The 22,490-nt window shown below is 50.3% G+C and overlaps 2 protein-coding genes across 2 annotated transcripts; one reads left to right on the plus strand and one right to left on the minus strand.

The window, feature by feature from the left end:
* Window positions 1–774: 774 nt before the first annotated feature.
* LY6G6F (lymphocyte antigen 6 family member G6F) lies at window positions 775–3,851 on the minus strand. Its single transcript, XM_046006517.1, has 6 exons — window positions 3,794–3,851; window positions 2,684–3,013; window positions 2,341–2,604; window positions 1,182–1,334; window positions 934–1,000; window positions 775–799 (listed from the first exon to the last, which is right to left on the minus strand). The coding sequence occupies exons 1-6, from the start codon at window positions 3,849–3,851 to the stop codon at window positions 775–777; spliced, it is 897 nt and encodes a 298-aa protein (XP_045862473.1).
* Window positions 3,852–7,457: 3,606 nt separating this feature from the next.
* On the plus strand, window positions 7,458–21,981 carry ABHD16A (abhydrolase domain containing 16A, phospholipase). Its single transcript, XM_046006193.1, has 20 exons — window positions 7,458–7,648; window positions 8,634–8,690; window positions 9,375–9,441; window positions 9,677–9,763; window positions 12,506–12,591; window positions 14,165–14,238; window positions 14,422–14,544; window positions 17,116–17,230; window positions 17,315–17,416; window positions 18,325–18,388; window positions 18,802–18,851; window positions 19,193–19,316; window positions 20,016–20,120; window positions 20,353–20,416; window positions 20,679–20,735; window positions 20,876–20,938; window positions 21,054–21,130; window positions 21,214–21,312; window positions 21,412–21,458; window positions 21,648–21,981. Exons 1-20 carry the CDS (start codon window positions 7,517–7,519, stop codon window positions 21,729–21,731), a joined length of 1,677 nt encoding a protein of 558 aa, XP_045862149.1. The 5' UTR covers window positions 7,458–7,516; the 3' UTR covers window positions 21,732–21,981.
* The last annotated feature ends 509 nt before the right edge of the window (window positions 21,982–22,490 follow it).

Consider the following 22,490-nt stretch of genomic DNA (forward strand, 5'->3'; position numbering starts at 1 on the left):
ATAAGCCTCTCACTGCTCCACTCCGGATGCCACAGGAAGTGCTAGGATAAGGAGGGCGGCTGGGGGTGCACCCCCTGTCCTGACTCAGTGCCCTCCCTGTCCGTGTGAGGAAGTCTGAGGTCTGATTAAAGGTGCGTGTTCTCCTTCCACTTCTCCGTGCGAATGAGATGGAGCAGGGATGCGGGGATGGGGGTGGGGGATGGTCGGGCTTAATTTCAGGGCAACCCGAGTTGTCTTCCAATTCCCTGTCATTCAGTCCTCCCACCTGGTGCTTCTGTTGTCTTCTCTCCCTGCCTGTCTCTTTCCTCTAACTTGAATCCCTTCCCTTCCCTCTTCTTTAGTTGCAGCCATTTGTCCAGTGGTTTCCCTGAGACTGACTCTCCACAATTGCTCAAATCTCTGGATTCTCCTCTCTCATCTCTGCCCATCCCCACCCCTCCTCACCCTTGGCAGCCACCCTGGGCTCCCCTCAGTCCCATGGTACTGGGGGCTCAGGACCACCCCTTCACTGACTGCTATGAAACAGGAGATCACACCATCTCACAGGTGACATGGCAGAATAATACTCTGCTTTCCTTCAGTGCTCCTGAACACACACACACACACACACACACACACACACACACACACACACAGCATGACTGCTGGAGACCAGCTGGACTCTAGAGCAGCACTCGCAGCCCTTCCCCCCTTGCCAAGGTTTTCAGGCGAAGCCTTCAGGTGCCAGGTGGCCAGAGGGACAGCAGGTCACACTTCCAGCAGATGTCACGGAGATCATCTGATCTTGGGGGCAGGTGGGCTGTGGGTTTTGTGAAGCAGAAAGACAGGTTAAAAATACGTTCATTCTCTACCTCCTCAGGAACGGGGCCCCCATACTCACCCCAGCCCCAGTCTCCTCTGGGATTTAAGCCTGCACCCCAGAGTGTTCCTCACCTGAGACGGGCCAAATGGATGTTCTCATAGACCTGGATTTCAGGTTTGAACTGAGGAACTGAGGCACCTGGGAAGAAGGAGCCACATGGGGTGCAGCAGAGAAATCACCAGATAACTCAGAACTATATTCCTTACTACCTCCTCCCCTAGAGAAGGTAGGGTATAGAGGCAAGACGTGAGCCCAACCCTCTGCCACCCACCCACTCACACCATGTTCTCTTATTTCCCCCTGGGAGGGAGGGACTCACCTCTGTACTGAGCCCCCTGGGCCCTCTGTCTGCAGAGCACGATGCTGACTGCCAGGATGGTGAACCCCTGACCCACTGTGAGCAAGAGCATCACGATCCAGGACACGTCCCAGCCCGTGGAAGGGGCACAGAAAGGGGAGGCATCCGTGGAGGCTACAGTAAGGGCAAGACAACAGGGATAAGGAGGGAGGCAGTGAGGGGTTTGTTCCCATGCCCCAGAGAGAGACTTTCCCCCTATAGTCCAGCAGGTTCTTGCCACCAAAAGACTTCATAAGCTTCTTTGTCCCCAGTTTCCACCAACCCACTTTGCCCATTTTCAAGCCTCTCATGTTGACCCCGTCAACCTCTGTTGGTAGCAAATACCGACACACATGTACCCACCTATGGACAGCTAACTCCAGAACAGACCATCAGCCATAACTGCAATTCTTCCTCATATTCTTTTTTTTTTTTCTTCCTCATATTCTTAACAGTATTCCAAATTTCAGGAAAAAGTAGTGCCTTCCAATTCATTCTTTCTTTCACTCATTTAGTCCATAAGAATTCCCTGAGTGCCCACCAAATGCCAGGCACCATATTAGGTGCTGAGGATGTAGAGGGAAGTAAGACCCATTAATTGGCCTTTGCTTACCAAAATAATGTCCATTTGCTCCTCCCTCCTGCCTCATAAATGGGTCATTCTACATTCAATAGCATTCTTTCTGTGGATAATGAACTTCTAACTGTAAAACAATTACATAGTTTTCCCCTTCTATTTTCACTCACAGTAGTCCATTATAACATTAGCACATGTATCTTTACTTCAAAAGACAATTCCCCCATCAATAATTCTTCTTTTCTTCAGTCTGCTATGAGATATTCTATAAAAGTCATAGATCACCCTATTTGTAATTAATGGTATATTCCACCAGTTTCCTTCTCATCCCTTTTGGTCAATGGTCTCTTCCACCAGAGAGTTGGCTTAAACAACCCCCTTATCTATTAGGGAGTTATCAATGAGAAAAAAGGCCCTCTTCCTACAGGTGATGGTCTGCTCCACCAGAAATCACCCCGCCCCACCCAAATCAGGCCAATTACAAAGTCCTGTCCACCTCCCCTAGCCAGCAGGTGCAGAATGTGCCAGAGGCAATATCTTCTCCCAAATCCTCCCTCAGTTTACCTGTCAGGCTAAAGCTGACCCCTTTGTTGTGAGGCATGAGGCAGCGGATGATTCTTGGTCTATGTTCCCCGGACTCAGAGAGTCCCTCCCCAGGACACACCAAGAGCAGGGCAGCCCCATCGCCCCAAAATGACTGTACACGGCCCCTCACAGGACCCTTTCCCTCTAGCCAGGTCACAGAGTCTAGGCGTCTGGCAGGGGCCACAGAGCACACGAGGACAGAGCAGGGGGATCCGTCGGCAGCCCTCGCAGATAGCTGGGATCCTGTGGGGAGAGAGGGACCTTAGTTCTCTGCTGGGCTTCCTGACCCCCAGTGGCCCCCGATTTACGTGCCTTCACTCACCTCTGAGCACGGAGACATCGTACATCCTCCAGTTCTGGTACCTGTGGTGCTGACCCAGCACAGCACACCAGTACCGACCAGCATCTCCCTCCTTGGACCCTTCCAGCCACAATGAGAAGTTCCCCAGCAGTTTGAGCCTGGATGCCCTGGTGGGCTTCCCGAGGTGTGGGGCTGGCCTGACCACTTGGACTTGGGCCACCAGGGCAGTGGAGGAACCTGCCGCTGGGCTGTGGAACCAGGATAGGAGTTCGTCTCCACTCAGGGTGGGCGGTAAGGGACATGGCAGCTCCAGCGCCTCCCCCGAGGCTACATAGATGGTCTGGATGTTGTCTGTGGGGAGGAGGTTGTATGAGGCTAGAAACCGCCATCAGATCAACAGCTCCCACTTGACTTCCAACCCCCAGCTTCTGTCCCTCGTGGGGACTCCTCCAGCATGGGTCTGGCTATGAGCACTTTCTCAAGTGACAGCTATGAAAAAGTGAGGAGGAGAGGAGAAGGTAGGGGCTTCCTCCCCTCTCCTCCAGTGGGTGAAGGAATCTGAAGGCAAGAGAAAAAAGGCTAGAATAATTGGCAAAGACCCTTTCTCTTCCTCTCCTTTCTCCTTTTCTGGACGCATTTTCTCATCTATTCTTATTTTCTAAAGGAAACTGTACATAACCCCCCCCCAAAAAGACAACAAAACAAAAGCCCCCTAAATTAAAAATTAAACATTAGGGACACCTCGGTGGCTCAGTCGGTTAAGCGTCTGCCTTGGGCTCAGGTCATGATCTCAGGGTCCTGGGATCTAGCCCTCATCAGGCTCCCTGCTCAGTGGGGAGCCTCCTTCTCCCTCTGCCTGCTGTTCCCCTGCTTGTGCTCACTCGCACTCTCTCTCTGATAAATAAATAATTAATTTTCAAAAAATTAAACATTAAAAAAAGAAAGAAACTGTACATAACCTGGACCCTCATTGTCTCTGGGTCTTCCCCAGAATTAGAGGAAGGGGGGAATCAGTTAGGGTAAATCTATCTCTTTGAGTCAAATGCCTTCCCCAGGCCTCTGAGGAGAAACAGCAGTAGTTCCTTACAACCTTTTGAATTGCCAAAAAATCCCCCACTTCCTCCTTCTTACCTGCAGCAGCCCAGGGGGCTCCATGTAGGAACAGAAGGAGAAGGAATAAGACCTCCATGGGGAGAGGCTGCCAAGTTCTCTTGCCCAGGACCTGGTGTCCTGTAGAGGAAACAAAACCCAGATACAGTCCCACGCTCCCTGGTCTGGAGTGACATGGGCCTCTGAGGGGATGGGAATGCTGGGGAGATAAAGCCCAGCTTCATGTTTACTGGGGAAAAAGTGACCACCACCTTTCAGTTCTGAGGGGGAAAAGACCCAGTCCAGGGAGTTCTGAAGAGGATCTCCTCACACTTTGGACTCCACATAGCTGAAGGAGACAGATCAAAGACTTCGTGCTAAAAAGCCTGTGCAGAAGAGGGCACAGCTGTCCACCTTCATTCAGTCTGGAAGTACATTCTGTGCTCTTTCCTCCACCCTAGGAGAGATGCCAACCATGAGCGAAGAACCTGAGTCTTCATGTTGGTCTCCACAGAACCCGGCATAAGACTGCATACCTAGTCAATACTCCATAAATAATTTAGAATGACTTTCCCTGTGGCTCCCTGGCACACCATTGACCTCTTCTGAGCCCCTGATGAGTATATTAAGTTACTACTGAAGGAACAGGGTAACAGGGGCTTGGAGAATTCACCAAATCCCTTTACCCCGGGCAGGATTCTCAAAGCAGAGCTTCATATAGCTCTAATAGTTTTTAATGTGTTATTTATTTTTAAAGATTAGTTAAATTATGGTTGATCTATTTTTAACTTTCTATTTATTTTTAAAAAGATTTTATTTACTGGAGAGAGAGTGCAGGAACGTGAGAGAGTGGAGGGGGGTGCCACAGAAGGAGAGGGAGCAGCAGACTCCCCACTGAGCAGGGAGTGAATGCAGAGCTCAATCCCAGGACCCCCGGGGGATCCTGACTAGGATCATGACCTGAGCCAAAAGGCAGACACTTAACTGACTGAGCCACCCAGGAGACCCTTTAAGTTTTTATTTTAATTCCAGTTAGTTAACATACAGTGTTTTATTAGTTTCAGGTGTACAATATAATGCTTCAACACTTCTAAACATCACCTAGTGCTCATGACAAGTGCCCTCCTTCATTCCCATCACCTTTTCCACCCATCCCCCACTCCCCCAACCATCAGTTTGTTCTCTATAATTAAGAGTCTGTTTCTTTCTCTTTTTTCCCCCTTTGCTTGTTTGTTTTGTTTCTTAAATTCCACATATGGGGACACCTGGGTGGCTCAGCCAGTTAAGCATCTGCCTTTAGTTCAGGTCATGATTTTGGGGTCCTGGGATGGAGCCCCACATTGGGCTCCCTGGTCAGCAGAGAGCCTGCTTCTCCTTCTCCCTCTGCTGCTCCCCCAGCGTGAGCTCTCTTGTGCATGCTCTGTGTTAAATAAATAAATAAAATCTTTTAAAAATTCCACATATGACTGAAATCATATGGTATTTGCCCTTCTCTGGCTGACTTTTTTTTTTTTTAAGATGGGTGTTATTTTTTTAAAAAAAGATTTTATTTCCTTATTTGACACAGACAGAGATCACAAGTAGGCAGAGAGAGAGAGAGAGAGAGGAGGAAGCAGGCTCCCTGCAAGCAGAGAGCCCAATGTGGGGCTCGATCCCAGGACCCTGAGATCATGACCTGAGCCGAAGGCAGAGGCTTTAACCCACTGAGCCACCCAGGCACCCCTGGCTGACTTATTTTGCTTAACGTTATACTCTTTAGCTCCATCCATATCATTGCAAATGGCAAGATTTCATTCTTTTTTATGGCTGCATAATATTTTATAGAGATATGTGTGTGTGTGTGTGTGTGTGTGTGTGTGTGTGTATACACACACATATCTCACATCTTCTTTCTCCATTCATCAATCAATGGACACATGGGCTGTTTCCATATCTTGGCTATTGTAAATAATGCTGCTATAAACATAAGGATGCCTGTATCTCTTTGAATTGGGTTTGTTGTTGTTTTTAAATATTTTATTTATTTATTTGACAGACAGAGATCATAAGTAGGCAGAGAGACAAGAAGGGAAGCAGGCTCCCTGCTGATGAGAGCCTGATGCGAGGCTTGATCCCGGGACCCTGGGACCATGACCTGAGCCGAAGGCAGAGGCTTTAACCCACTGAGCCACCCAGGTGTCCCTGAATTGGGTGTTTTTTAACTCTAAAATTCTTTTTCTTTTTTTTAAAGATTTTTTTATTTGATAGAGAGAGAGCACAAGGGGGTGGAGGTGGGTGGATAGGGACAGTGGGAGAGGGAGAAGCAGACTCCTCACTGAAAGCCCAACTTGACCTGAGCTGAAAGCAGATGCTTAATCAACTGAGCTACCAAGGTGCCCCCTTAAAATTGTTTCTGATTAAATATTCTATGCATACCAAAGACTTTATCAAACGTAACATAAGAAGTAAAAGAAGCAAGAAACAAAGGGCATGATTCATATGATTCCATTTCCGTAAAGTACAAAATTAGGCAAAACTAATACATGAGTTTAGAAATTAAGACAGTGGTTGCCCTTGGTGGGGCAGGTAGTGATTTGAGAAAGATCTTGTAGATGTGGTATAATGTACTCTTTTTTTTTTTTTAAAGATTTTATTTATTTATTTGACAGAGAGAGAGAGAGAGGTCACAAGTAGGCAGAGAGGCAGGTAGAGAGACAGGAGGAAGTAGACTCCCTGCTGAGCAGAGAGCCCCATGCGGGGCTCGATCCCAGGACCCTGAGACCATGACCTGAGCTGAAGGCAGAGGCTTAACCCACTGAGGCACCCAGGCGCCCCGGTATAATGTACTCTTGATCTGGAGGCTGAGTACATGGATATATTGAAATGGCGGACTTTTCTTTATAGGTGTTTACTGCAATAAAAAGCTAAGGAATGTATATTTTAAGTGGGTGTAAGGTACAAGGAAAAAGAAAACAAACCTGAACCTCTAATAAGAAACAATATTACCATTTCAAAGGTTCTCTATGCTGTGTTACACTATTCTAAATTTGCTCTTTGTCTTTCACTCTTTTGATCATTAAATTTTCTTTTTGGACGTTATATGTCCAAACGGTGTCAGGTTGTATGTAACCTGTGGCTTTCTTTTTTCCCCTCAACATTACGGTTTTGAGGTTTTGAGATTCGTCCACGCTTGAGAGCGATAATTCATCTTTTCTTTTTTTGACCAGTATTTCACACCCCTTAACAATACTGAATCCTCCTATCCATGACTGCGATGCAGCTCTCCGTTTATTCAAGCCTTTGTTTACCTCTTTCAAAAACGTTCCTAATTTTCTTCATGAAATCTTGCATTTCTTTGATTAGATGTATTCCTAAACATCTCTTCTTTTTTGTTGCTCTTGCCAAGTGCTCCTAATCTTTACCCTTCATTCCCACTGTCGCTCGAGTTAAAAAATTATTAATTTTTTAATTTAATTCCTTAATTAATTTAATTCCTTAATTTAAAAATTAAGGAATTTTTTTTAAAGGCGGGGGGTAACTTAACTACGCCTGATAGGTTGTAACTCTCCTCGTTCCAAACGCCTCCAACTAATTTCTGACCATTGCTCTATCCGTAGGTCCATCTGCACGAAAACCGTCTCAAGGAGCGCGGAAAATGTCTCTCCAGGGCTCGAGGCGGAGCCGGTACGTGCTGACGTCAAGGGCACGCAATACCTTAGAGGCCGGGAAAGGGCGGGGCGAGCAAGGGGACCTGCTGCTGGGAGAGCAGCGGCCGGAGCGGGGGCCATGGCGAAGCTGCTGAGCTGCGTCCTAGGCCCCCGGCTCTACAAAATCTACCGGGAAAGGGACTCAGAAAGGGCCCCGTCCGGCGTCCCCGCGACTCCAACTTCAGTCACTACCCCCCCTTCCAGCTCCTGGGTGAGTCGAGTTCTCCCCTGGTCAAAAACATGGTACGGCCCAAACCCCTTTGCGGCCTTTGCTCCCCAGCAGCTCCCATTATTGGAAATCGGGGGAGCCTGCTTGTCAGGCCAGTTTTCTGCAAAGTGCTCTTTGTGCTTCCTGGGTTAAAGTCACGCCTGAGGACCGGCTGCCTCCTTTATCGCCGTTTGCCTCCGCTTTCTCATTCTGACTACCACTCCTTGCTTTTTCCTCTCGCGGCCCCCCACCCTGTCTTTCGTGGTTCGTGCTGGTCCCAGTTGACTTTAAGTCCTGGAAGAGACCCTGCGCGGATTGGAGAGCTGGATGATTTTGCCGTCAGACTCGATTTCTTTTGCCTCGGTGCCCTCCCCGGTTGTTTTATCTTCCTTCCACCCTGGCCTTGAATTTCAAGATGATTTCTACATACGTATCTGCTGCCCCCCACCCAGCCGCCTACCCTATCTTGGAGGCCCTAGGGTCATCGCGTCCGTGAAAGCTGGGGGTGGTGGTAGACTGTGCCCCTACATGTTCTCTACCTTTTCATTGTTAGTCTCAGACTGTGTTTATTGCCCTCCAGAGCTGCCCGCCCTCAGCCACATTCTCTTCCTTAATCACCCCACTGTTACTTCTGATCTTCTTTCCCTCTTCAAGTTGTCACAGTGTCTCTCCTTTCTTCTCTAACTCTTGTCCCCATATGCACATGCCCACAACCCATTTGAAACTGGGTTGTGGAAAAGGATCACGAAATGTCCAGTGAGGCTGTCACTTTTGCTCGCAAGTCCAGGCCCCTATGCTCTCATGGTCTGAGGTAGGAAATTGGGTTTAGAGTGGGGCTTGGGAAGAGCGGCTTCTTTGGGAGCCAGGGATGTCCCAGGAGGGATAGCTTTGGAGGCTAGAACCAGAGGACACACGTCTGGGCTCTCAAAGGGAGGAGGAAGGACTTGTCAATGGACACAGTCCTTGACTTGGCTGTCTGTTTTGGCAGGATACTTACTACCAACCCCGTGCCCTGGAGAAGCATGCTGACAGCATTCTGGCACTGGTATGTCTGCCCTGACGTCTTTTCCCACCCAGTTGCCTTCCCGAACTTTCTCCTCCCCAGCCTGGGGGAAGGCAGCGCCCCTGGGGGTTGGGGTGATGCTCTGGGCTCTGCAGCCAACCTCTCCAACATACGTGTGGACGCGCTCTCAAGCACACACACTTGGCATTCCCCTTTGGTGTGTGCACTGCTTTCTGTGGGGCAGCCTGAGCCCTGAGGAAAATGTGTTTACTCTTGGGACCGTCTGCAGGTGCTGAGTCCTGTGGTCCCCAGTGACCTGTCCTCCCTGGCAACTAACCTCTTGGCTGCAAAGACAGCTGTTTTCTCTGGCAGAGTTCCTATGGTGACGTTTGTGCATCTCTTGGGGACCAGGCCAGGCACTGTCCCGAGCAGGGCTGATTGAAAAGGCTTGGTTAACTTGAACAGAAAAAGAAACTGGCCTTTAAATACGGTGAAATTATGTCTGGAGACAAGAGGAAGAAACGGGAACATATACGTAATTTCCCCAGCCTCTGTTATGCTCTGATATGTTGCCTTTCAACAAATATTAAGCACCTACTGTGTTATGCACAGAATAGGTCCTTGATATGATCTCCCTCAGGTTATCCACTTTGCTCAGAGCCTAGGCCTGGAAACGGCAAACCTGTATGTGTCTATTGATTGCTTGTCCCTGTCTCTCTGCTGCAGGCTTCAGTCTTCTGGTCCATCTCTTACTACTCCTCTCCCTTCGCCTTCTTCTACTTATACAGAAAAGGTCAGTGTGGTTTCAAAGGTGGTGGGCAGGTTGTTGGCAAATGAGCCAACCCCTCTAAAAAGGAAAGGGGACCTGTGAGGATGGCTTGGCTTCCCTCTTCCATCAGGCATCTTCTTCCTCCAAGGGCATGGCTGTCCCAAAGAGAGGGTATGGGGTGGAGGTGGGGGGCTGACCTGGGGAAAGATGCCAAGGGGCAGTGGGGAGAATGTCTCACATAATGCCTCTCCCCTCCTAGGTTACTTGAGCTTGTCCAAAGTGGTGCCATTTTCTCACTATGCTGGGACGTTACTACTACTCTTGGCAGGCGTGGCCTGTCTCCGAGGTAGGTCCAGAGGTCTCCTTCACTGGGTAAATATTTATTATATAGCTTTTGCAAATACAATTTTGTGCTGGGTGCTGAGGGGGAATAATTGGGAATGGTGAAGATGTGATCTTTTCCTTAAAGGGCTTGGTTGTAAGTATGAAAAGCTAATTGGCAGAAAACTTTGGTATTTTCTGGAAAAGATGCATATACCCTACAATAATTCTGCACATATCCACATATATGTTTGTAATAATCCGAAACTGGAAACAAGTCCATAGCCACAAATAGTAGGATGGATAAATACTTTAGAGGGTTCTAGTTCTACAACAGAACACAACAGAGCAATGCAAGTGAACAGATTTAAGCTACACTTAGTAACACAGTTGAGTCTCAAAATTGTCATGTTGAATGCAAAAAGCATTCAACATTGCAGATAATATATGCAGTGTATTTCCACTTACGTGAATTTCAAAAAGGATGCATATATAAGTGGCAAAACACAGGCATGGTTATCTTGAGAATCAGGAGAGTGATTACCTGGGAGAGGGAGGGAACAGGACAGGGAGGACTCCTGGAGAGATGTGACTTTGTTCTCTTCCTTGACTTAGGTGATGGTCACATAAATGTTTGCTTTGCTTTTTTTAAAAAAACTGAATGTGTGTTATATAAACGTATGTTATATCTCACAGTTTAAAAGTGAAGAAATGATCCAAATCATTGCCCCTTGGCAGGTGCACATGACAAATACTGGGCGAGGGGATGCTTGGAGAGGGAATGGCGGGTCAGGAGCTGGATGGCTGCAGTTGGGCCCAGACAGGGGTGAGGACCTTCTGCCTGTGGTGTTTTGCCTCCGATTTCCACTGGGTTGGGCTTCCTCCTCAGAGAGGCCTGCCCTGCCCTCCTGATCTAATAGTAGCTCCCACTCTTCGGTTTTGTCCTACATTTAAATTTTATTTATTTTTAATTTGGGCGCAAATTAATTTGAGCACAAAAATTAAATATGGAAGAGCTCAGAGAACACAATACCATAATAATAATTTTTAAAAAGATTTTATTAATTTATTTGATAGAGAAAGCAAGCACAAGCAGGGGGTAGGCACAGAGGGAGAGAGAGAAGTGGAGCCTGACATGGGGCTCGATCCCAGGACTCTGGGATCATGACCTGAACCAAAGGCAGATAACTTAACCAGCTGAGCCACCCAGGTCCCCCAATATCATAAAGAACTTAAATGCTTATGTTCTGTGATACTGTTTCAGATACCTTTGGTCGATAAAATACTGAAGCTTTGCATTCTGAGCTGGCATTCCCATTGGAATCTTCCCCAGTTCTGTGTTCCTCTTTCCCCAGAAGTCACTATAGCCATTTTGGCGGGGTTTCTTTCCTGGTCCACATTTTTATACTTTTATGAAAGATAGGCCTCACTTTATCAAATCAAATGCATTTTGATTCAGTTTTCAAATGTGAAAGGAAACAGATGTTTTAGAATCTATGAAATACGGTAACTAAAAACAATATGTAGCCCTTCTTTTTTTTTTTAAAGGTTTTATTTATTTATTTGACAGAGATCACAAGTAGTCAGAGAGGTAGGCAGAGAGAGAGGAAGGGAAGCAGGCTCCCCGCTGAGCAGAGAGCCCGATGTGGGGCTCGATCCCAGGACCCTGGGATCATGACCTGAGCCGAAGGCAGAGGCTTTAACCCACTGAGCCACCCAGGCGCCCCTATAGCCCTTCTTTTGTTCATTTTACATTTTTGGCACAACTGGCATCACACTGGACAAACCGTTCTGCACCTTGCTTTGTTCTGCATATCGTCTGGGGCTTGTACCCCTGATGATTATAGCATTCTGGTTCATTCTGGTTTTATTTTCTTGGTAGCACTTACCCCTCTCTGAAATGTTCTTGTTTACTTGCTTACCACCTTTCTCCAGTCCCACCCCACCACCAACCAAAGCCCCAGCTCTCAGTGCTGGAACCTGTGTATCTCATTTCCGGTGCCTCCCATGTCATTGGTGCCTGGCCCATGACACCTGTCAGGTCAGTGAAAGCAGAGAAGTCAGGACTTTAGATTCCTTGGCAGTGAAGGGAGAGCAGATGTGACCGCCAAAGGGCCAGGTGAAGAGAGGAAAGAGCTGAGCATTGAGGATGGCTCTTGTTTCAGAGAGGGAAGTGGAAGGGAGGCTGGGAGGAGCAGTCTGGATATCAGAAGGTGGCAAAGATGGACCCAGGAAGCGGAGGAGGAAGGAGTCTCGCGGAATAGGAAGTGTGCTGAGAGGCACAGTTGGAAGAGAGTGGGGACAGAGAAAGGGGACTCACATTCAGTGAGGAACTGATTGTGGGGCGAGAGCAGGAGCCAGGAAGCTGGATGGCAGGGAGTTAGACTGTACAGAAAAGAGAGGGAAAGCAGGCAGTGGAGAAGGCTGGCAGGGAGAAGAGAAACTCCACTCTCACCGGGGTGAAAAGTAAAGTTGCATGTTGCTGTGGTAAGACTGGGAAGGTGAACCTTCTGGAGGGTGGAGCATCGGTAGCCTATCAAGAAACAAACTGAAGAAGCTGGGTGGGAGGGGAACACTAAAGCTACATATGAAGGAAGGGGGGGTCAGCTCGACTCTCCTGTTTCCCCAGACTCTGGGCCATCTGTTCCTTTTCCTCCCACTTCTCTTTCCAGGGCCTTCTCCTTGCCCATCTCCAAGCCTCTTCCCGAAACTTACTCAGCTTGCTCTTCCACTTTTCCTAACGCTGTTCCTGTCCTCTCTCTCCCAGGCATCGGCCGCTGGACCAACCCCCAGTACCGGCAGTTCATCACCATCTTGGAGGCAACACATAGGAACCAGTCTGCAGAAAACAAGGTGAGAGGTGCCAGACGGGTTCCCTGGCGGCTGCTTCCTCAGCTGCCTCCCTGGAGCACTGGGCACCAGCTTCTGCCTGGGGCAGGAGGTTTTTGCCACAGACCACACTGGGTTTTTGCTTGCCCATCTCTGTATCCCCTCCCACCCTGTGCAAGTGAACTATCTACCCAAGGAATCTTCCTCCCCACCACTCCTAATGGAGTGTTCCACAGTGTTTCTTAGAAGGGGGTCTTCTCTCTATCACAGCAGCTCAGTTTTGTAAATGGTGTTTATTTTGGCCATGTGCATCAAACACCATGCTAGTTTGGTTCAGAGATGGGACAAGATGGACAGGTATGTCCACTCTTGTGCCCGGAAGCACAGTGTGGTGCCAAGAGGGAGAAAAGCTAGGCACAGTGTCCTTGGAGTTGGGCCAGCCCAGCTGGTGCTGGAGTGTGATTATCTTTCAGAAGGGGCTTTGGGGCCCTATAAAGCTCTTTCCTGTTACAAAGGGGTTCCTGGGATCAAACAGCTGTGACCACCGTCATCATGCTCCACACTGTCATTTACGGAGCTACGGAATGATGTCCTGGCACACCGCTGTCTGAGGCATTTTGCGTACACCCTTCCCAGGCCTCAAAACAACCACATTAGGTGGTATTATTATACCTCTGAGGAAATAGACACAAAGAGGTTAAGTGACCAGCAGAGTCATGGAGCAAAGGAAGTGGCTGGGTCTGGATTTGCCTCCAGGTCTGAGCAGAGTCTGCCTGAAATTTTCGTTTCTTCATTTTGTTTTGTTTTGCCATTTACATTTTTGTACAGAGTTTCTATTGTTCCCTCTTAGTCAAGTTATTTTTGAAAATGTCAAAAGATTTCTGTGATGGAAAATAAAAAAACAGCTCTTAAAATAGAGCGCTGGGCACTCTGGGGATGAGGGAGTGAGTACAGCAGAATAGAAGACACAGCTTCCGCCACCCTCAAAAAGCATGTGGGCAGACTGAGTGGGATGACCGGAAGCATAGATGGTTTGGGTGGCCTCACCAGCCCCTGGCTGCAGAAGTTGAAGGAAGGGAGGTGGCCATGAGGATGGAACTGTCGGGAGAGGGCCTCATTCAAGAGGTGGTCCCAATGCAAAGGAAGCACCGTAGGTATGACTTCCCTCCTTCCCTGTCACCCAGCCTCCAGGACAGCATCAGGTAAAGACCCAGTGGGGGAGAGGGCATGTCCAGCCAACAAACCCCCCACACCCACACTTCCTCCTTCAGAAACCAGCACCTCCAGCCACCTGTTCTGGGTGTGGGTCAGTCTTAAATTTTAGAAAAGCAAAGACTGTTACATTTCTCTTCTGGAAGCAGTCGGGCCAGTCTTGAGAATGGATAGAGCCTCCTCTCTTGCCTCATTTTTCAGGCCATGACAGAGCTTACCCTCTGTGAACTGGGCGGGGGGTGGGCATGTTGACTTGTCTCCCCCTCCCTTTATGTGTGGGGGCTGGTCTTGTGGTTGATGAGGGTGAGACGAGATTGGGTAGGTAAGCCTGCCCTCTTAGTCGCCCTTTTCCTCTCCTTCCTCTTTCTCTCCCTGCCCACCACAGAGGCAGCTTGCCAACTACAACTTTGACTTTAAGAGCTGGCCAGTCGACTTCCACTGGGAAGAGCCCAGCAGCCGGTGAGGTCCCAGTTCTTTCATTCCCTCCCTGCTCTGTCCTGTCCCACACCTCCAGCCCCATTTGGGGCCCCAGGGCTTGCTCTCCAGCGCCATCTCCTCGTTCCTAGATCCCTGCCCTCTGGACCTCAGATGTCCAGCTTGCTGCTCCTGACTCCATCCTCCCCTCCATCTTTCCATCCTCAGGAAAGAGTCTCGAGGGGGCCCTTCCCGCCAGGGTGTGGCCCTGCTTCGCCCGGAGCCCCTGCACCGGGGGACAGCAGATACTCTCCTCAACCAGGTCAAGAAGCTGCCTTGTCAGATCACCAGGTGGGAAGCAACAGGGAGAGAGGCCCGCTGGGGTGGAGGGGATGTGGAGTAAGGACTCCAGGACTGGGTGCTCCAGTCCAGTGCAGGACTGGGTGCTCTAGATGTCATTTACTGGGCCTCGAGCTATTTGTGGTAGTTTCTAATCTCGATTTGTATGTGAAGAAAAGAGGCTCAGAGAGGTCCAGAGTCTCAAAGAAGGATTAGGATGAAGGTGAATGGAGGATTAGGATATTAACACAATTCTGTCTGATGAGAAAAACTCTTTCATTTTGTTATTTTTTCAATTTATTTAAGTAAGCTCTGCACCCAACATGGGCCTTGAACTCAGGACCCTGAGCGCAAGAGTGACATGTTCTACAAACTGAGCCAGCCAGGTGCCCTACAAAAGCTCTTTCAATGAGGCTGGGAGGGAAGAATGAGGTTGGGAGTGTGGTGGAGATACATAGTCCTAGCCGGAGCAGGGTCTGGTGGCAGCTGTGTCCTTGTCCTGGACCTTCTGCGCTTTGGCTATTCTACCTTAAGCGAGCTAGTTTCTGCATTCGTAAATAGCCCACCTCGCAGGATTGGTGAGATTAGGTAGTGTAACCTGTTCACAAGGGCTTCCACCTTGTGTGGGGCCCTGAGCACACATGGCAAAGCCCAAGTAAGTCATAGCTGTTGTGTCACAGTAGTAAGCATTGGTACCTTGCCGTGGCGCAGACACTGTGGGGATTTTCTGTTGCTGGGGCCTGGGAGGCAAGTTCTGGGATACCAAGGAAGCGGGAGGGTTTAGCAGTCAGGGTGGACAGTGTACCCCTTGTCAGAGGGGCAAACCAGATTTGCAGTTTTGAGGGGATGCTGGACGGAGTGGTACAGTGTTTTTCTGGGGACAAATCCTATTTCAGGATTAACTGGAAATGGTTAATTGCCTTTTTTAGGAATAGCACCTACCTATATGTTGAAAGTAGCATGTTGGTTCAGTAAATATTTTCAGCCCCTACTCTGTGTCAGGCTCTGGCCACCTGCCACATGGCAGATAGAGGGCACATCACAGTAAATGGAACAGTGAGGTCTCTACCCCCATGGAGTCTGCAGTCTGGTTTGGTGTCTTTCAAACAACGGATCTTGGGGCGCCTGGGTGGCTCAGTCGGTTGTATGTCCAGCTCTTGATTTTGACTAAGGTCATGATCTCAGAGTCTTGGGATTGGCCACCTCTAGTGCTGTGCCCACTGGGGAGTTTATTTTCCTCTCCTTCTCCCCCTATCCCCCACCCTGCTCACTTACACACTCTCTCTCTCTCAAACAAGTAAATCTTTTTTTAATAAACATTGTATTTATTTATTTGACAGAGATTACAAGCAGGCAAAGAGGCAGGCAGAGGGGTGGGGGGAAGCAGGCTCCCTGCTGAGCAGAGAGCCTGATGTGGGGCTCGATCTCAGGACCTGAGATCATGACCTGAGCTGAAGGCAGAGCCTTAACCCACTGAGCCTCCCAGGTGCCCCTAAGTAAACACATCTTTTTTTTTTTTTTTTTAAAGATTTTATTTTATTTATTTGACAGAGAGAGAGATCACAAGTAGGCAGAGAGAGGAGGAAGCAGGCTCCCTGCGGAGCAGAGAGCCCGACGCGGGGCTCGATCCCAGGACCCTGAGATCATGACCTGAGCCGAAGGCAGCGGCTTAATCCACTGAGCCACCCAGGCGCCCCAGTAAACACATCTTAAAACAAAATCCAAACTGTGGATCTTGACCCATTCAGGAATCTTGAAATCAATTGAGTGAATTATAGCTATCATTTTTTTTAAGTATTCTTTAACTGGGGACTTTTAGTAAGTTGCATTTTTAAGATTTATTTATTTAAGAGAGAGAGAGCCAGAGTGTACGCCCATAGTAAGGGGTAAAGTGCGGGAAGAGCAGAGGGAGAGAGAATCTTAAGCAGACTCACATGGAGTCCCAACCCGGAGATCATGACCTGAGCCGAAACCAAGAGTAGAATATGTAAGCAACTGCACCACCGAGGCCTCCTCAGTAGTAATTACACATTAACAGAATCATAATTAGTAATAACTTTGCTTTTACTTACCATATATAGAAAATACCATCTCCTATATTTTTAGTATATGTATAGATGTGTGTAGTGGGCCGCAAATAAAATGTGCCCCTTATAAGGGTTGTAGTAATAAAGTTTTGAAAAACATCAGCTTGGTACATAAAATATTTCATTAAATCCTTAAGGAGAAACACAAACACGTAAAGGTCAAGAAAACAAAACTGAAGTTCAGGGGCACCTGGGTGGCTCAGTGGGTTAAGCCGCTGCCTTCGGCTCAGGTCATGATCTCGGGGTCCTGGGATCGAGCCCTGCATTGGGCTCTTTGCTCAGCGGGGAGCCTGCTTCCCTCTCTCTCTCTCTGCCTGCCTCTCTGTCTACTTGTGATCTCTGTCTGTCAAATAAATAAATAAAATCTTAAAAAAAAAAACACAAAAAACTGAAGTTCACATGTGAAGCAGGCCCCAGGGTCTCTGGGTGCTAGGGCTGGGATGGGCCTTGGGCCCTCCTGAGTTCAAGGGTCGGCTAACTCCTGTGTTCCCCACAGCTACTTGGTGGCACACACCCTGGGGCGCCGAATGCTGTACCCTGGCTCTGTGTACCTGCTCCAGAAAGCCCTCATGCCTGTGCTGCTGCAGGGCCAGGCCCGGCTGGTGGAAGAGGTAAGGCACCCCCGCCCCCACGCCCTGGTCCTCCTCGCTCAACCAAGGATGTGACCTCCCGCCCCTCATGTCTCCCTCACTCAGTGTAATGGGCGCCGGGCGAAGCTGCTGGCCTGTGATGGCAACGAGATTGACACCATGTTTGTGGACCGGCGGGGGACAGCAGAGCCCCAGGGACAGAAGCTGGTGAGAGGGAGCAGGGAGCCCAGAGGCAGTTGCCGGGGCGGGGGGGCAGCAGAAGCTCTGGGGATCTCAGGCCTCTAGAAGCTCAGAGGAAAGACAGCTGGGATAATCCCTGTCTCCCAGCCCCACCCTCAAGACCTCCTCTCTCAGAAAACCCTGCCATAGCAAAATGGAGCAAGGAGGAGTTGACATTCAAGGACCAAAACGTAATCTTGTAACGGTCACCACTTAGGCAGCATTTCTACAACCCTGTGGAAGAGAAACTAGTTTTTATGTCAGCCCATTTTATAGATGATGAAACTAAGGCCGGGGATAATTTTCCCAGATCACACAGTAAGTGAGAGAGCTGGGATTTGAACCCGGGCAGCCTGGCCTCCCAAGTGGCCTGGCTCCATGAAGTAGCCCCGGAAGGAGCCCTGAGCCAACAGTCTAGGGAGCTGGCTTCTGGTCCTGGCTCTCCCCAGCGCTGAGAGAGTCCATGTGAGCCCCGTCATCTCAGGGCTTTGGCATGGGGCACCGTGGAATGAGTTTATCCGACTCTGTGTCTGGAGCCCAGAGATGGAAAGCGATTGGCATACCACACAAGACAAAGTGTCATGGGAAAAAATAGACTCAAAAGCCGGAAAGGAAAAAAAGTATCCCTACCCATTCCTGAGGGCTGGCCCCCTGCTGGTCTTCCAAGGAGAAGTGGACACTGTGCTGGGTGATGAGTACTTCCTCTTCCTCTGAAGGCTCAGTTTGCTAAGCATTTGCATCCACTTTGCTTCTCTTCTTATACACCTTGTGGGTTGAGAAATTTCCATTCCCCTTGAAGAGAACAGGCCCTTTCCTCTTCCCACATCCTACCACATGGGGCATTTTCTGTCCCAACTTGGCTCCTTCCCAGCCCTCCTTCCTGCCTCCCTCCACAGGTGATCTGCTGTGAGGGGAACGCGGGCTTCTATGAGGTGGGCTGCATTTCTACGCCTCTGGAAGGTAGGCCCGTGGCTCGGCTCTCTTTGTCCTTGTCCTTTGGAATGGAACGGCCCCACCTTCCCACACTGATAGAACCTCCCTGTGCCAGATCGCGTTTTCCGAGTGAGGTTTAAAACTCACATCTGGGGGAAAGTGTATTCCCCCTTTGCTAACCATACATCCCTCCCCTTGGGCTATGTTCCTAACAGGATGGCCTTCGTTCTGTCCCCACCACACCATCACGTAACCTCTCCCTTCTGCTGCCTCAGAACCTCTGGTGTCATCTCCCCATTCTGGGAAGGCTGGAGTTACTTGCCTCTGACTTTGAGGGTGTTTAGACCTCCAGGGTTCGGTTGCTCTTTCCACCAGGGCTGGAGGGGTTTGGGGGAGGTGTGGGCCATGAGCTCCTAGCCCCTCCCCCTCCTTCTTTGCAGCTGGATATTCAGTCCTGGGCTGGAACCATCCAGGCTTTGCTGGAAGCACGGTGAGACCCTCTCTGAAATCCCTTTCTTTTCCTGAATTATGGTCTGTCTCCCCCTGGTCAGCCACTAGAGTTAGGGAAAGGAGTGGCTGTTTCTGGTAGGGGAGCTCCCACTCACCTGTCACCTGGGTGCCAAGGGCAGGGAGCCAGACCCCTCCTCCCGAAGTGGGAAGCGACAGGCAGGCTGGTTTCTGGAGAGTGCAGCCCTTCCCACCATCCTTTTCTTCTGCACCCTCCCTGTCTGTTGCGGGGGAGCTGCTAGAAGAGTCCATTTTAGGAGCTGGCCAGTGACCCAGGTGGCCTTTGGTGCTGACTCACTCCTGTCTTTGCCCTTCCTCCTGCAGGGGGTGCCATTTCCTCAGAATGAGGCCAACGCCATGGATGTGGTGGTCCAGTTTGCCATCCACCGCCTGGGCTTCCAGCCCCAGGACATCATCATCTATGCCTGGTCCATCGGCGGCTTCACTGGTACCAGCCTACCTCCTGCCCCCCTCCTCCCAATTTGTGCCACCCTTACCCCACCCCAAGGAGAGGTAGGGAAACGCATGGGGGGTCTGGCAATGGGGTCAAGGCTTAAGGGAGGAGAGGATGGAGGTGGGATATCTGTGTGGGTCTGGAAGAAGGTATCCTGTTTGTATACATTCACATTTCCTTCCACTCTTATGCCCATTATTTTATTTATTTATTTATTATTTATTTATTTATTTTTAAAGATTTTATTTGAGAGCGAGCGAGCGAGGGGGAGGGGCGGAGGCAGAGGGATAGAGACAATTTCAGGCAGACTCCCTGCCAAGCATGGAGCCTGACACAGGGCTCAGTCTCCTCACCCCAAGATCATGATCCAAGCCAAAACCAAGAGTCAGATGCCTAACTGACTGAGCCACCCAGGTGCCCTCTTTTGCCCATATTAAAAGAAGTGGACCAGGGTCCTGGGCAGGGAGCACATCAGGGAAGCGAATCTTTCCTCTGCACATCTTCGATGCATTTTGATGTCCTCTCTCGATCTTCTCTGGAGAGTGCCCTGGCCAAGTGACGTGAGGGGTTAAGGGAGACCTTGGGCTAACCTAATAGGGAGGATGGTGTCAGCCTGTAGGGTCAGTGGGACAGGGGTGGGGTGGTGGGCAGGAGCCTCTCAGTCCTCACCCTTCTTTCCTGTCCTGGTACCAGCCACGTGGGCAGCCATGTCCTACCCAGACATTAGTGCTGTGATCCTGGATGCCTCCTTTGATGACCTGGTGCCCTTGGCCTTGAAGGTCATGCCAGATAGCTGGAGTGAGTACAACTCCCAGGCCTGCCCTTCCAGGGAAGGGGTGGGCTGGTACTGGCAGCTTCGTTCTAACTGGAGATGGATCCTTTTGCTGTGGGTGGGGAGTGGGTCACCCCACTATTAAGAAGCAGGAGGACTCCCCTGTCTGGGGCCTCAGTTTTCTCTGTGAGCATTGGGGACCTTTGTGTTGGGCAAGGGCTTTGTCTCTGTCATCCCTTCACTTTTATCCCATTCCAGGGGGCCTGGTGACCAGGACAGTGAGGCAGCACCTCAATCTAAACAATGCAGAACAGCTGTGCAGGTGAGAGAGGGCCGGCCAGCAACACTCTTCCCTGCCTCCCCCCTGTACAGGCTCTGCTTGGTATTCGAGCAGATCTCCCAGTAAGGCCAGACTCTGGGCAATGCCCATTCTTTAATATTTTCTCATCCTTGGGTGATGGGCTAGCCCATGGGGCCCTGTATAGTGGGGGATGAGAAGGCAGCCCTTTGTGGGGGGTGGGCAGTGGCCAGGTGTGACCGTCTCCCTCTGAGCACTCTCTCCCCCACAACGCTCTCCTCTGAAGGTACCAGGGCCCCGTGCTGCTGATCCGCAGAACCAAGGATGAGATCATCACCACCACGTGAGTGCCGGGGAGCCTCTGCCCTCCTGGATCCCAGATGGAACTAGGAAATTGCCCTTCCCACCTCTGCCCCTGGAAGGTGTCCAAACCCTCCCTCCCCAAACTCCAGCTTCTTCAGTGTCCATTCTTCCCACCCCCAGGGTTCCTGAGGACATCATGTCCAACCGAGGCAATGACCTCCTGCTGAAGCTCCTGCAGTACCGGTGAGCCAGGGGTGTGTGTACTGACACGGTACAGCGGGCAGCGGGGGAGGAGGGCTTGGGGTGAGCAGTGAAGGGAACTGGGTCCTGACTTCTCATCCCTGTGCTCCCTCTGTAGGTATCCCCGTGTGATGGCAGAGGAAGGTCTTCGAGTGGTGAGGCAGTGGCTGGAGGCCTCCTCACAGCTGGAGGAAGGTGCATGCAGATGCTGTGAGGCCTTTGGGAGGGGACATGGCAAGACCAGGCACTGACTGGCGCTCCTCTCTCTCCCTGAGCAGCCTCCATTTACAGCCGTTGGGAGGTGGAAGAGGATTGGTGCCTGTCCGTCCTCCGCTCCTACCAGGCAGAACATGGGCCTGACTTCCCCTGGAGTGTGGGTAAGGATGTCCTGGGGCAGGAGAGGGTGTCGGGAAGAGTCCAGGAAGGGGATGAATACCCGCATGTATGGACCCTGTGTGACCGCCTCTTCTCTGCAGGGGAGGACATGGATGCAGATGGAAGGCAGCAGCTGGCCTTGTTTCTGGTGAGCTAAGGGGTGGCGAGCAGGAAGGGGGTGCCCGAATGGCCAGGGGGAATGTGTAGGGCTTGGGGACAGCACTGGAAGTGGCAGCTTGTAGAGAGTGGGTGGTGGTTTCAGGGGCCGTGGAGGTGTTTGGTGGCTGCTGCTCACTGCAGTGTTCTGCACCCCACCTGTCCTGCCCTCTTTCTTCAGGCTCAGAAGCATCTGTACAACTTCGAGGCCACCCATTGCACCCCACTCCCAGCCCAGAACTTTCAGATGCCCTGGCACCTTTAGCGGCCACAGTGGGACTCGTTCTGAAAGAGTGGGACAGGAGGAGACATAAGGAAGGAGCCTCTTATTTGTGATTCTCTGTGTTCATGTTGCTGTTTATAGTTTGTTGAAAGTGGGGGACTGTCCCCCTTCTCACTGCCCTCTTGCACGTTTCCCCTCATCCATCTGGCAGTACCTAACCTTGCCCGACACGCACCCTGCATTCGATGAATGAATTATTCCTAATAATTAATAAAAAGGTATTTTTTCTACAGTTGGGGTAAGTGTTTGACTTCTTGAATGTCCAGGAGCCTGGGGCTGAAGCCCCAAATGGCTGGATGTTGGGGAACCCAACCCCAGCCAGCCTATTTAACCCTTCCCATCCCTGCTGTTCCCCCAGGCCTTCAGCCCCCAACCTGAACTGTCCTCATACAGTGGGTCCCCAGGCCTCCCCGTTTGCTGGTCTAGTAGTATCATCAGGTACAGCCTCCCCTGCTGGCGCCCCAGTCCGTCCTGCGTAACCCTGCAGCCTCCCCAGGAGCTCACGGCTTTGTCATCTACAAAGGGTTCTAGTACCTGATTTCCCCTACTCAGGGATCTTCTATGGATTTCCAGATTCAACCAGCATGGCTTCACCATCTGTACCCCTAGTGTTCCTTGCGCAGCTCTCGCTATTCCCATGAGGAGTGAGGAACAGCCCTTTCCTCAAGTCTTAAGCAGCAAACCCTGCACACCTCCTCACTGTGTCATCAAGTCTCCTTCAACAACAGGGCCTGTCAGGGA

Source organism: Meles meles, chromosome 5, assembly GCF_922984935.1.
Source record: "Meles meles chromosome 5, mMelMel3.1 paternal haplotype, whole genome shotgun sequence".
NCBI classification, from domain to species: domain Eukaryota; kingdom Metazoa; phylum Chordata; class Mammalia; order Carnivora; family Mustelidae; genus Meles; species Meles meles.